Source organism: Natator depressus, chromosome 9 (genome assembly GCF_965152275.1).
Source record: "Natator depressus isolate rNatDep1 chromosome 9, rNatDep2.hap1, whole genome shotgun sequence".
NCBI classification, from domain to species: Eukaryota; Metazoa; Chordata; order Testudines; family Cheloniidae; genus Natator; species Natator depressus.
This window is the reverse complement of record NC_134242.1, coordinates 101,752,671-101,764,793: the sequence shown is the minus strand read 5'-3', so window position 1 is coordinate 101,764,793 and position 12,123 is coordinate 101,752,671. Positions and strand designations below refer to the sequence as shown.

The window sequence follows — 12,123 nt, the reverse complement described above, 5'->3', positions numbered from 1 at the left end:
GCCGGGGTGTATGGCTCCTGACGGACCTATTTCTTTCCACAAAATAGTCCGTCTAGGCAAAGGAACCCTGGGCGGTGTAGAATCCTAGCCGATATCAAATCCACTTGAGGCGCATAAATCTTTTTCTGGAACTAACTCGCCTCCTTTCGATGGGCTCCCTGATTAGGGAGCCATAGAAGCCTATAAAAAGTTACCACTCATCTTCTCGGTATCGTTCCGCGTGAGACCATTGCGACAAATGAGATCTCAGCGCGCATGTGTCAGGCGCTACCACCTTCTCTCACCCGCACATGGCGCCCGCGGCTAACTCCGCTGCGTGCGCCACGGAGACGCAGCGCGTGCATATTGGCGCCCAAGTCCCGCCCCCAGGGGCGGAGCTTAGAGCGCGCTCCGGGGGGGCCCCCGCGCCCGGTCTCACCTTGCTGCGGGGTGCGACGGGGGAGCCGGACTCGAGTCTCCAGCGTGGCCCCCCGGAGAAAGGCCGGCGGGAAGAGGAGAGCGCTGCCCAGCACGGGGAACAGGGCAGCTACTTTCGTGTTCGCAGTTATAAAAGTGAGATGATTTTGGTGTAAATTAATCTCTGAAGGAGGGAGGCTGACCGCTCCCAGCCCCTCCTCGTATTATGGATCGCTCATTTTCCGTAAAATGTGACTGCCATCCCCCAGCCCCAAACCCTACCATACGTTCAGCCTCATTAATACCCCCCCCTTCACTCACTCACACACACCCCAGTTTCAGCTGAAATGAGCATTACACCTCTTACGGTTACAAATTTATTTCAAATACATTCAAAATGTAAATTAAATAAACAAAGGAACTTTCATTAAAACAAAATATGTCAATATCAACTGAAAGGTTGAGAATTTAAATACACAAGTCAGGAAATTCAACATTTATGATTCTGGTTGGATTTGTGGTTACTACCATTTGTAGATATGTACCAAGAAGGGATTTTTCCAAATGCGACATAGGTATTTTGAAGGAACCCAATCGCTAACTACTCACTCTGGAGCTACAAACATCAGATTTTAAATTTCACTTTGAACACTATCTCCTCTCCCTTCTGTCCCGTACACAGAAGAGCACCAACATGCTTACAGGCAAGGATGGTTATGAAATCACAAGTGGATTGAGACCTGCTCTCACAAAAGCTAAGGACAGTGGAACAGAAACCATCCTATAATGAAATAGCATATAAGGAATTTATCTGTATTTTGACTTTAAGGATTCATCCAATGAACTATACAACAGAGAGACAAGGAGCCTCTATAGCACTTCCTAGATGGTTCTGTGCTTTCCCTTCATTTGATTAAGACAAGAAAGTGAACTCACTCCCAGATATTTTAAAGCACAAGGAAAGCCCAGAGAAATTCCTGTGCAACTCCTGGATGAAGACTTGGGTTAGTAGTTACGGATTTCCAGGACAAACTCTAACTTGAGCAGGGAGCTTCAAAAAACCTGTTATTCCTGTGAATTAAGATGTTCAAGGCCGTTAAGCAGTTCCCAAGAGACCTAGAAACCAGTTGTGGGTAGAATTCCAGGGAATGCATTCATGGGCTGATGGGCCTGACTAATTTTTTTCTGCATACTTGGGGTACACTTCAGAAAATATAAGGACCATACCCTTCTCTAATAAAGGGGAAAAGCTGCTTTAGATGTTAAAAATGCTTTAGATGTTAAATTTACTCCGACTTTTGTAGAATATTTCTTCAATTGTTTATTTCTTATATAAATGTATGGGCTGTTTAACAGAGTCACATCAAAGGTCAACATAAGGTATTTAAACACCAGCCTAATATTTGTAAGAAGTTTTCAGTGTATATCTGAAAAGAATGAGGGGAAGTAAACCTGTAGCTGGCTTCAGTAACTAGAGCTCTTGGACTGCTGTGCAGGTCACAGCAGGTTATCTTTGTCTAAATCTTGTCATTCACAATTCAGATAATTTAATAAATATACAACAGAATTCTACTAAAATTGAAGTTATGCAAGAAAAATAAGCTGCTTCAAATTAACAGTGCATAGTCCCTTAGTACAAAAAAGAGTATGAGGGAAATTCATTCATCTGAATCCAGATCACAGATTGCTACATCCCTCAGTAACTGAGAGTATCTGGGCAACTCATTCATCTGAGTCCAGGTCGCTATCTCCTGCAATGGAGTGAAAATCCTCGCTATCTTCCTCATCCTCTGAAAGATGAACCTGACTTAACACACTTGGCCCACATCGCTGTTCTTCCTCCTCCTCCTCCTCTTCTTCAGAGATCTCATACCCTCCAATGCTGCTAAAGCTGGTATCTCGTGTGTTGGACTTTGGATCTGGCTCCTCATAGCTGCCATAACTAAAAGAAAGAATGGAATCTCATTACACTTACATTTTCAGCTTACTTGTTTACATCCACATTTTCTACTTAACCTCTTACAGAAAAGAAAAAAAAGTCTGGTGACCTGCTCAAAAGTGCCAGGACTTGGGTAGCTGAGAGATTCCCTTACAGCCTACTTTCCTACCCCATTCCCTACATTTCTATATTATTCTCAACTTTGATTACCTGATATTACTGTCCTCCATAACATGAGAGGTCTCCCCGCCATCTCCCTCATAGGACATCATACTCTCTTCATTCTCCATGCCCATCCGTGTGTTCTCTTGAAGGACATGAGGTTGTTTGGGTCTCATTGCACTGGGCTCCACATCTGAATCACTGCCACTTTCACTCAGCTGGATAGCTGTGCAACAAACAGAAGAGGCCTGCTTATTAATTTTGACAGAACTGTTATACCTTGTGGATTGATTTGCATCCTTTTGTAGTCTGTTGAAATGGTACAATACTGGTTGGTTTTCCAGAATAATTTTTCCTTTTACGAAAGCCATCTATCTTCCACACACTATCTTATCTGCCATTCTTGCACTGAAATAATTACCTCTTCTTACTCATCCATTCCATCTTGTGTTCTGTATCAGCCAACCTATCTGTGCAGTTTCAACCAGTCCCCCTTCTCTGGTCCTTCATAGCAGGATCCAATGTTCCAGCTTTCCTATCTAAATTTCATTTGAGCTTGCACCAGCTGCCCAGCCCTGCTCCACATGTCCCTCAGCATTACATCTAAGCCGCAGACCTCTCCTATTCCAAGCTTCAGAGTTCCACCATCTGAATCATGTGCGAACACCCAACTCTCTCTCCTGCTCACACTTAGCATTCACTGCTACTCCACTTCATCGTAGCTTTCATCTAAATTCATCTGGTTCTCTCTCTCTGCTGTTGACATCTCCTTTGTAACTGCACCATAACTATCTGTACTTTGTAACCAATATACAAATATACAGTGTCCTGTATACCAACAAAAGCTGTAGCGTATGCTACTATAATTGAAGGGCATGGAAATTGACTGGGTTTGGGAACAATTGATTCCTGCTCAGGGCTGTGATTTAAAGAGCCAGGACTTACATGAAAAGGGATTATCGCCTTCTTCATCACTCCCTTCATCATCATCCTCTCCATCTGACATAAGCAAATCTTCATAAAGAACACTGGCCTGGGGCTGTTGTGCTGAGCCTTCTTCTTCATCAGCAAGGTCACCATCCCCATCTTCAACTTCCTTGGTCACAAAGAATGGGAATGGCATAGATCAAAGGTCATATACGAGGCTGCTGCCATAACCGGCATATTGACAATATACTCAATCATTTGTTTTTATATTGACAGTTTTATGACTTCAGATAAATATCTGATTAGTCACTGCTGTGGATTCTGATGTCACTGAGTATGCCAGACCCAGCAGACTTCCCCTGCACTGTGGAGTCTTCTATCATGAGGATGCAAGTGAACTACAGATGGGATTTCTGTATATATACTCACTGGGGCTGGAGTCTTAGGTTTCCCATCCTCATCCTCATCAAACCCTTCAATATCTACGTCAGAGTCTTCCTCGCCCAGCCTACCTCGTCCCTGGCGCATCTGAATGAGGAACACAAATAGCAATACCATTGAGGAAGGTATCAGTGGTGATTGACACCACAATGAAAAATCCACCCATGGAACAGGGAATCTTCCTAAGTATTCCAAGACCACTTAGCATTGTCTGCTACCTAGCTTCTCTTGCTGTACTCCTAAGGAGTCCAAGAGAAACGGAGGCTTTAAAGCCTGGGCTTCTCTGTTTTCCTAGCTACTCACAGAGTGGGACACTCGACCGTAAACTACAAGTTTTCCTAGGACATTTTCATAGGCAGTCAGCAGGCTCCAGCAGGCCTTTTGTTAGCCACATGGTCTGAGGAGGAAGTGCTGCACTCTTAGAGACAGAATCAACTCCCACATGTACTAGACACTGCCCACTAGGAAGCATTTTCAGAACAGCAGATACCAATGATATCAGACTATATTCTACAACTGAACTCGGATATTCTTAGTCTGCTGAGTGGGATGCCCCAAGATCCTCCCTGCTCTCTCTCTCTCACACACTATCTACTGTCGCCTCACTCTGCCCACTTCCTTTCCTTTCTTTCCGCTTAACGTCGTCGTCCTCCTTCATTTTCATACTCACACTCCTATTAACACATCCCTGTATGCCATTTCCCCCTCAGTCCATCTTTGCCCCCAAATGAAAAAATAAAACAAGACAGGTGCCTGTCATAGAATCATAGAATATCAGGGTTGGAAGGGACCCCAGAAGGTCATCTAGTCCAACCCCCTGCTCGAAGCAGGACCAATTCCCAGTTAAATCATCCCAGCCAGGGCTTTGTCAAGCCTGACCTTAAAAACCTCTAAGGAAGGAGATTCTACCACCTCCCTAGGTAACGCATTCCAGTGTTTCACCACCCTCTTAGTGAAAAAGTTTTTCCTAATATCCAATCTAAACCTCCCCCATTGCAACTTGAGACCATTACTCCTCGTTCTGTCATCATCCTGACCACTTTGAATATATGTTTTCTCTCTTTTTTGTTGTTGGCTTTCAAGGCTTCTCTACACTACAGAACCTTGGCCAGTATTGTTCGGCCAGCACAACCCCAATGTAAATGCAGCATAAGCCAGCAGAAGGAGTTCTGCCAGCATAGTTACACCACCTCCACAAACAATACAGAAGTATTCTTCCATCAGCATCTACACCAGGGTTTTTAGTCATAGTTATGTCAGCCAAGGAATGATTATTTCACATTCCTGGCCAACACAGCTATGCTGGCAAAATGTTGCGGTGCAGACCAGGCCTCAGGGAGCTGTACCTGTCACTTCCTATGTGTCTATACAGCACCCAGCACGTTTTGGTGCTACCACAATAAAAAAAAAAAATCAAATCTCCCAGACCTGTTGAATATATTTTTTCTGTGCCCTAATAAAAACTAAAGAGGGACTGAACATCAGGTCTTTGTAGCTTGAGTCACCATGTGTCCATCCTGAGTAGTACAAGTGAGGGTCTCTGGCCCCGACAGATTCTCTCTCAGCAGTAGGTTTTCACCAGTCTTTATTCCCAGTTGCCACTTTTCAGTTTTTCCTTCTCCGCTGTAGCAGCCAAGATGCAGGAAAGTAGCAGTTCTCTCAAAGGCTGCTCTAGCAATTGACTGTTCCTCAGCCTCCACAAAGCCCCACATTTCACTAATCTTGTAGCCCTATTATAACTGTGTCTCCATGTATCATATGATTCCGGCGTAATACCAAAAATCCCATCAACTACCAGAGCAAAGAGCCTTTTGACTCGCCAACTTCTCCCTCCAGGGAAAGGGATGGGAAAAAAAAGTCAGCTGTCAGACTCTGCTCCCCGTTCTTGAGATAAAGAGAACCTTTTTAACCGCACCTAGCTCCACCTCTGCCAGGAAAAGTCACAAATGTGTCTTTGACGTCTGTTACCCACAAAGCTAATCGCCTCCTTCCAATCAGTTACTTCTACTTCCTAGGTCTCTTCCACATGAAAAATGGGAGATTTCTGACCTGTGTCCCCCGCTTCTCTGGGGTAGTGGTGGGAGTGTCCATAGCAGACAAGTTGCTCTCATCTTGATAGACTGAAGCATCACGTGACATACTGAGAGAGGTGTTGGTATCATACAAATCTGGTGGCTAAAGTACATGAGAAACAGGAGACGTAACTTTCTCAGGAGCTGGATCAAGACTTTGGAACTCTTACCACAAGAGATAAGAATGACCCTGGAGTTCACCGCTTTCAGAACTAAACACAGAATACATTTGTTTGACCTGGCTTTCATTATTGAACACCTTATAATTACACTAAGCAATTTACTCCTAAGGAAAGCGGAGAAGAAATATTTTGACTTAAAAAACATGCATACTACATGAATGGGCACAGTATAAAGACAGGACAAAAAATATTTAGTATCATGTTAAGGTATGGTAAAAAAACAACACCCCCCCTACAACTTTTTGGCTATTCTTATGTGAACCATCTAATCACCAAACTGGAAAGAATTCAGACAACAGAAATGAAAGAAAAGAGGTTACTTACCTGTACAGTAACTTGACTTATTCTAGTTGTTTGGTCCCTACGGGTGCACCACTGTAGGATGTACGCATGCCCCTGCACTCTCTATCGGCGATAGTAAATAGCAGTGTCTGCAACTGTACAGAACAGCACTTTGTGCTCCCATGTAAGAGCCTACAGCAGACTCCCAAGCAGTACCTCAATGTGAGGGCAGGTACTGAGGAGGCAAATCCAAGACACTTTGGAGGACTGTGTCACTAAAGATAGCGTCAGTCTGTGGACTCAGGTATGACAATGTAATATTTGGTGAAGGTGTGAACTGAGGACCAGCTTGCAGTCCTGCAGATTTCTGCTATCGGGCCATCCTTAAGGAAGGCTAAACAAGTAGACTGAGCCCTAGTGGCTTGGGCTGCCACTCTATGAGGAGGGATGTATCCCAGCTACTTCATAGCATGTCAAGACACAATCAGAAATTCACTTTGAAAGTCTGAGTGGAAATTGGCTGACACTTCCCCCTTTTGGCAAAGGAATTAAAGAATCTGGGAGAGGCCCTAAAGGTCTCTGTCCGGTAAAGGTCGAAGACGAGGGCGCCCCAACGTCTAGGCTCAGAAGAATAGCTTCCTCTCTCAAGGCATGAGGATTTAAAATACTGGCAAACAAATCCCTTGATTGATAAGAAATTGACAAGACTTTAGCGAGGACATGGGCGCAATGTGACCATGACAGCAGAAAGGTATGGTGGGTCTGCAATTATTCTCCTGAGTTCTCCCTTTCTTCTGGCTGAGGTTATGGCGATCAGAAAGGGAGAGGGAGAGGGAGAGGTAACAGGTATTGGTTCAAACAGGGTTTTCTTAAGGCATTGAGAATCAGATTAAGGTTGTAAAGGAAGCAGGGTTCTGGACAGGGGGAAATCAATTGTGTAAGCTCTTAACGACTTGGACCATGGATAGTGGGAAAAGACTGAAACCCCTGCTATAGGTGAACGGAAGGCTGTGATAGCAGCCAGATGTACTCTGGCTGAGCTCACTGACAGACTTTGTGCCTTTAAGTCCAATAGTAATCCAGAATCCTTGAGAGTGGCGCTTCTGAGGTTTGCAAAGAGCAGGGAGAGCACCAGGCATTGCAATGTTTCCACTTCTGCAGATAAGTTTTGTGAGTTGTAGATTTTCTGCTTGTCAAAAGGACTGACTGAACATTGGCCGAACAATTTAACTCTATGCCTGAGAATCACTGAGGAGCCAAGCCATCAGTTTCAGAGATGAAAGGTTGGGATGGATCAGAGTACCTGAACTCTGACAGGAGATCCTCCCTGAGTGGAAGGCGGAGAGGCATAACATAGGGAGATTAAGTAGATCCAAATACCATACTTGTCTCGAGCATGAGAGTGCTATCAGCCCTCCCTCCTTCAAGGTAGCACCTTGGAACCTCCATATTCACTACTGTGATATGGTTTTGTACAATGCATGCCCTGTGAAGTATAATTTAAAAAGCCTTGATCTTTTGAGCATTATTACCCTGTTGAATTACGTGCATTACCATTGTATCTGAAGTTATGAAGTTTTGTTATGTGTGTGTTACTGAAATATAATGTGAGGTTGGGAGATGCCCGCAGCCAGCCTTTCAGTGTCAACAAAGGAGCACCTTGTAAGACAGATTTACATCAGAACCAGCCACACATATGATGATGGCCCATCAAGAAGAATCCACTCTTCCAGAAACTCCTTAGAGAGGGCACGTACACAATGTCACAGCAAGGATCTTTCTAGCATCTGAAGAGAAAGGATAAATAAGGGCCAATGACACCACCACTTGGCCTCTCTCTCAATTGGAAGACAAAAACTTTGAACTGGGGAGATTGGTACCAGGCTGAGAAGGAAATACAGCCTATGTATTAAGAACTGTGAGCATCCTATAACATCTAGTAGGTTGAGAAAAGTTGATTCAAATCTTGCTTAGTCTGTTAAAGTTAAGAAATAAAACTGCAGTCTTAATTCTATGTAACCAACTTTGATCTTTTTGCCTTCTACTTATGATCACTTAAAATCTTTCTGTATGAATCTGGTTTATATTTGATCTAAAACAGAGAATCTCAGCTTCTCAGGGTAACAAGGGCTGTTGCACCTCTACCACCCTTTGTTGGGGTGGCAAACTAATTAATGAACTTGCACTGTCCAAGGGAGTCTTGAGCAGTATAAGACAGTATATTTCTGGGGTGCAAGCCTGGGGTGATTTGCTGGTGCCTCTCTTTGTATAATTCATGAGTGGGCGATTGTCCTTAGCTCCAGGATACTGATGTGGAGTGATATCTCTTGGAGCCATTTGCCCTGTTGTGCTGTGGCCCTTGTAGCTGTGCTCTGCAGCCCAGGAGAGAGACATCTGGCATGAGGATTTTCAAAGGTGGCAGACATGAGAATGGGGTTCCCACACAGACCTTCAGTGGGTCTTTTCACCACCTGAGAGAGTCTAGTACTTGTGGGGGCACTGTGATTCATTTAGAAAGACCGTCTGTTTAGGGTGTACACAGACCTTAGTCAAGCCTGATGACATCTGAGGTGCAGTCTCGCACACAGCGTAACAAACACAGATTCTGACAAGTGGCGTAGGAGTCGTAGGCAGGCCCTTCGTATTGTTTGAAGGCTGTGTTGCAGAGTAGAGATCAAGCAGGACATAGTGGAGAATCTTTCTTTGAGCAGGTACGCCCTGGCAGTTAGGAAGTCTAGTGTGGCTCCCGTGAAGTCTATCCACTGGACTGCTGTTAACAGAATTCTTCAGATTGATATGAAGGTTGAGGGACTGAAATAGGGCAAGGATCTTGGTGGTTGCTGATTGGGGGGGGCATAGTGGCCCCTGAGAGGCCAGGTGCCCTGATATAGAAAGACTGTGATGCCCCACTGACACAGGTGGGCCACTACTGCTGAGAGTACCTTTGTAAAGACACTTGGAGCCATTGAGAGTCCAAAGGGGAGGATATGGTATTGATAATGTTCCGAGCCTATAACAAAGCACAGAAAGTGCTTGTGGGAGGGATGAATAGTAGGCATCTTAGAGGTTGAGGGTGACAAACCAGTCTGGGATTATAGTAGCTAAGGTTACTATCTTGAAGCATTGTGATAGGACATAGGTGTTTCCTGAGGTCTAAAACTGGCCTCCAGACGCTGTCTTTTTTGGGAACCAGGAAATACTTGGAATAGAATCCTCTTCCAACAAATTCAGGGGGAACTGGCTCGACTGTCCCCAGATAAAGGAGGGATTGGACTTCCTCCTTTAGGAGAACCTCATGAGAGTGAGTCCTGAAGAGGGATGGTGGGGAGAGGGGGAGTTAGACTGGAAATGAATGGAATATCGCATGGCAACCAACTCCAGGATCCATGTGTCTGAGATGCCGGGCAACTAGGAAATGGTACAGGCAGTCTCCAAAAGGGGGATAAGATGGCAGAATCATGCAGCAGAGGATCTGCAGGGCCCTCAACCAGGACATCAAAATGGTCTCTTTAGAGGCAGGTGCAGGTTGCGCTGTCGCAGAGCATGGTGGTCCTGTTTTCTGGACCTCCCTCGGGGGGGGTTCTGTAGATCTAGTATAGATCTGTTGCGGGTAGTACTGGAATGGTTAGGAGTTTTGTGCTTAGGCTTCACAAAACATCTCTGTTGCAGGCATGTATATTCCAATCAACCACAACGGTGACCTTGAGTGTTTGAGTAGAGTGAGGCATTCATGTCCTCACTACAGAGCTTGGACCCTTCAAAGTGGAGGTCCTCCACAATATTTTGCTCCTCTCTTGGGAGGCTGGAAGCTTAGAGCCAAGATACTTGGTACACAACTAGTGTGGTGGCTAAGGACTGCAAAGCCACATCGGCAGCATCAAGAGAGGCTTTTAGAGAAGCTTTGGTGACTGACTCTCTGAAATGAGGGCTTGAGATTGTTCAACAAAACAAGCAAACTTTGAATAGTTGTTGAAATCATATTCTTCCATCAAGGCTGTGTAGTTTGCAACTTGAAACTGAAGAGCCACCAAGGAATAGCTTTTCCTACCCAGGAGATCTAAGCATTTAGTCTTCTTCTAGGCAGGAGAAGGTCTGGAGCATGCTTGATAATTGCTGTCTCTGACTGCATGTAATATTTTTTTATCTGCCTGTTTACAAGTGGACAGCAGAGTGGCTGTTGTTTTCCATAGCATACATGCAGGTGACAACAATACCTCATTGATGGTAGGGCAATCTTAACCTGGGGAGTGATATGTAAAATGCCTACCAGGAAATATTGAGACTCCTCTAAAGGAATCTGAAGGGATTCCGCTAGATGGTTCATTGAGTTCTGGAGGGCTCTAAAGTTGTCTGTATGGGAAAGCTGTGGTAGCATTACCAGGTCTGGGGGGGAGGAGGAGGAGGACTTGGTCAAATGGGGAGAGCCTTCTTCGTTCAGTGGGTCTCACTCCTCCTGGGTCTCCTTGGGTATGAGGGAGCACATGGTACCGGTGGGCGAGCCTACAGTGCCTATGACTTGCAGTACCATCAAGTATTCTTGCTGGTGTTTCCTCCAAGGTGCTACCCTATAAAATTGGTTGCTGTAATGTGACAAGGTGGTTGAGTAAGCCCAATGGGAAGGGTCCCCAAGGGTATTCATGCCCGAAGGACCTAGGACCTATGCTGAGCTCTGAGAAGTCCTTCTCAGGATATGTTCCTAGAGGAGTGTAGTGGAATGGTGTCAAAAGACCCCTACATGGAGACCTCAGAGTCTGAAGATGCGGCATCCTGAGATGAAGGGGGGAGGAAGAGGGCTTTGAGTAGCAGTGCTGGAGGCAGTGGATCAGATCCTGTTCTGATGCGAAAGGGTTCAATCTCCAGCTGTCAAAGCAATACTGGGGAAGTGGCTCCTTAAGAGAGGGGACTTAAGTTCCTCCAAGATGAGGAGCTCCTCAGGGGAAAGGAATCTGGAGGACTATAACAGGCAGTACCAGAGCTGAGAATGGGGACTAAAGAGGCTGCGTACAGTACCAGAGGGAATGACAAGATGTCGTCTCCATGCTTGCAGTGCTGATGTTCCAAAGAGAATGGTACCAGGGAGAGAACTAGGTGCCAGTCTGGCTGGTCTCTGTGGCTCTGAGATGAGGAAAGTACCAGAGCCCTTGAGGCGGTCTTGAAATCCCTGGTTTTAGATTAATAGATTCTAAGGCCACAAGGGACCATTCTGATCTCTACAGCACCATAAAACTTCCCCAGAATAATTCCTAGAGCAGATCTCTTAGAAAAACGTCCAATCTTGATGCGTCTTGGTGCCTACAGGCATCAGATGTTACCCAGTAGGGGCTTTTCAGTGCTGTTTACCTGAAGGTCTCTGCAATCGGGGCTTCTTGGGCAGTACCAGGGCTTCAGTACCTGTGTCAGTCAGAGCCTGGGCAGTACCCATTGTGGGACACAAGGTCTCCTGAGAGTCAGCTCTATAAGGTGACTTACGCCTCTTTTGAGCTTCAGAAGTCACTGCAGTTGCCTGAGAGGTTGAGGCCAATGTGCCCGGTGGGAGGGAAGAACGGACTCCATTGAAGCTATGGAGCGTCCCATTAAGAGGAGCTTCAGTCTAGCCTCTCTATCTTTGCAGGACCTGCCTTTGGACCTTGTGCAGACTTTACACTTTGACAGAATGTGAGTTTCTCTGAGACACTGGAGATACAGTACCCATTGCTATGCGAAAGAGACCTGAAGAAGGAAG

The 12,123-nt window shown here is 45.4% G+C and overlaps 1 protein-coding gene across 6 annotated transcripts in view; it reads right to left on the bottom strand.

Annotated features, from left to right (window-relative positions):
• Window positions 1-870: 870 nt before the first annotated feature.
• TAF1 (TATA-box binding protein associated factor 1) overlaps window positions 871-12,123 on the bottom strand; it is a 147,623-nt gene continuing 136,370 nt past the window's right edge. For 4 of the 6 annotated variants that reach the window (XM_074962836.1, XM_074962837.1, XM_074962839.1 and 1 more), the window contains 5 exons: window positions 5,915-6,040; window positions 3,854-3,952; window positions 3,443-3,593; window positions 2,546-2,723; window positions 871-2,338 (listed from right to left, as the gene is read on the bottom strand). In XM_074962836.1, coding sequence (XP_074818937.1) covers window positions 2,119-2,338; window positions 2,546-2,723; window positions 3,443-3,593; window positions 3,854-3,952; window positions 5,915-6,040 — 774 coding nt within the window. In that variant the 3' untranslated portion in view covers window positions 871-2,118. The remainder of the gene's footprint in view (window positions 2,339-2,545; window positions 2,724-3,442; window positions 3,594-3,853; window positions 3,953-5,914; window positions 6,041-12,123) is intronic. The other 2 variants (XM_074962841.1, XM_074962842.1) reach the window with 1 other exon arrangement.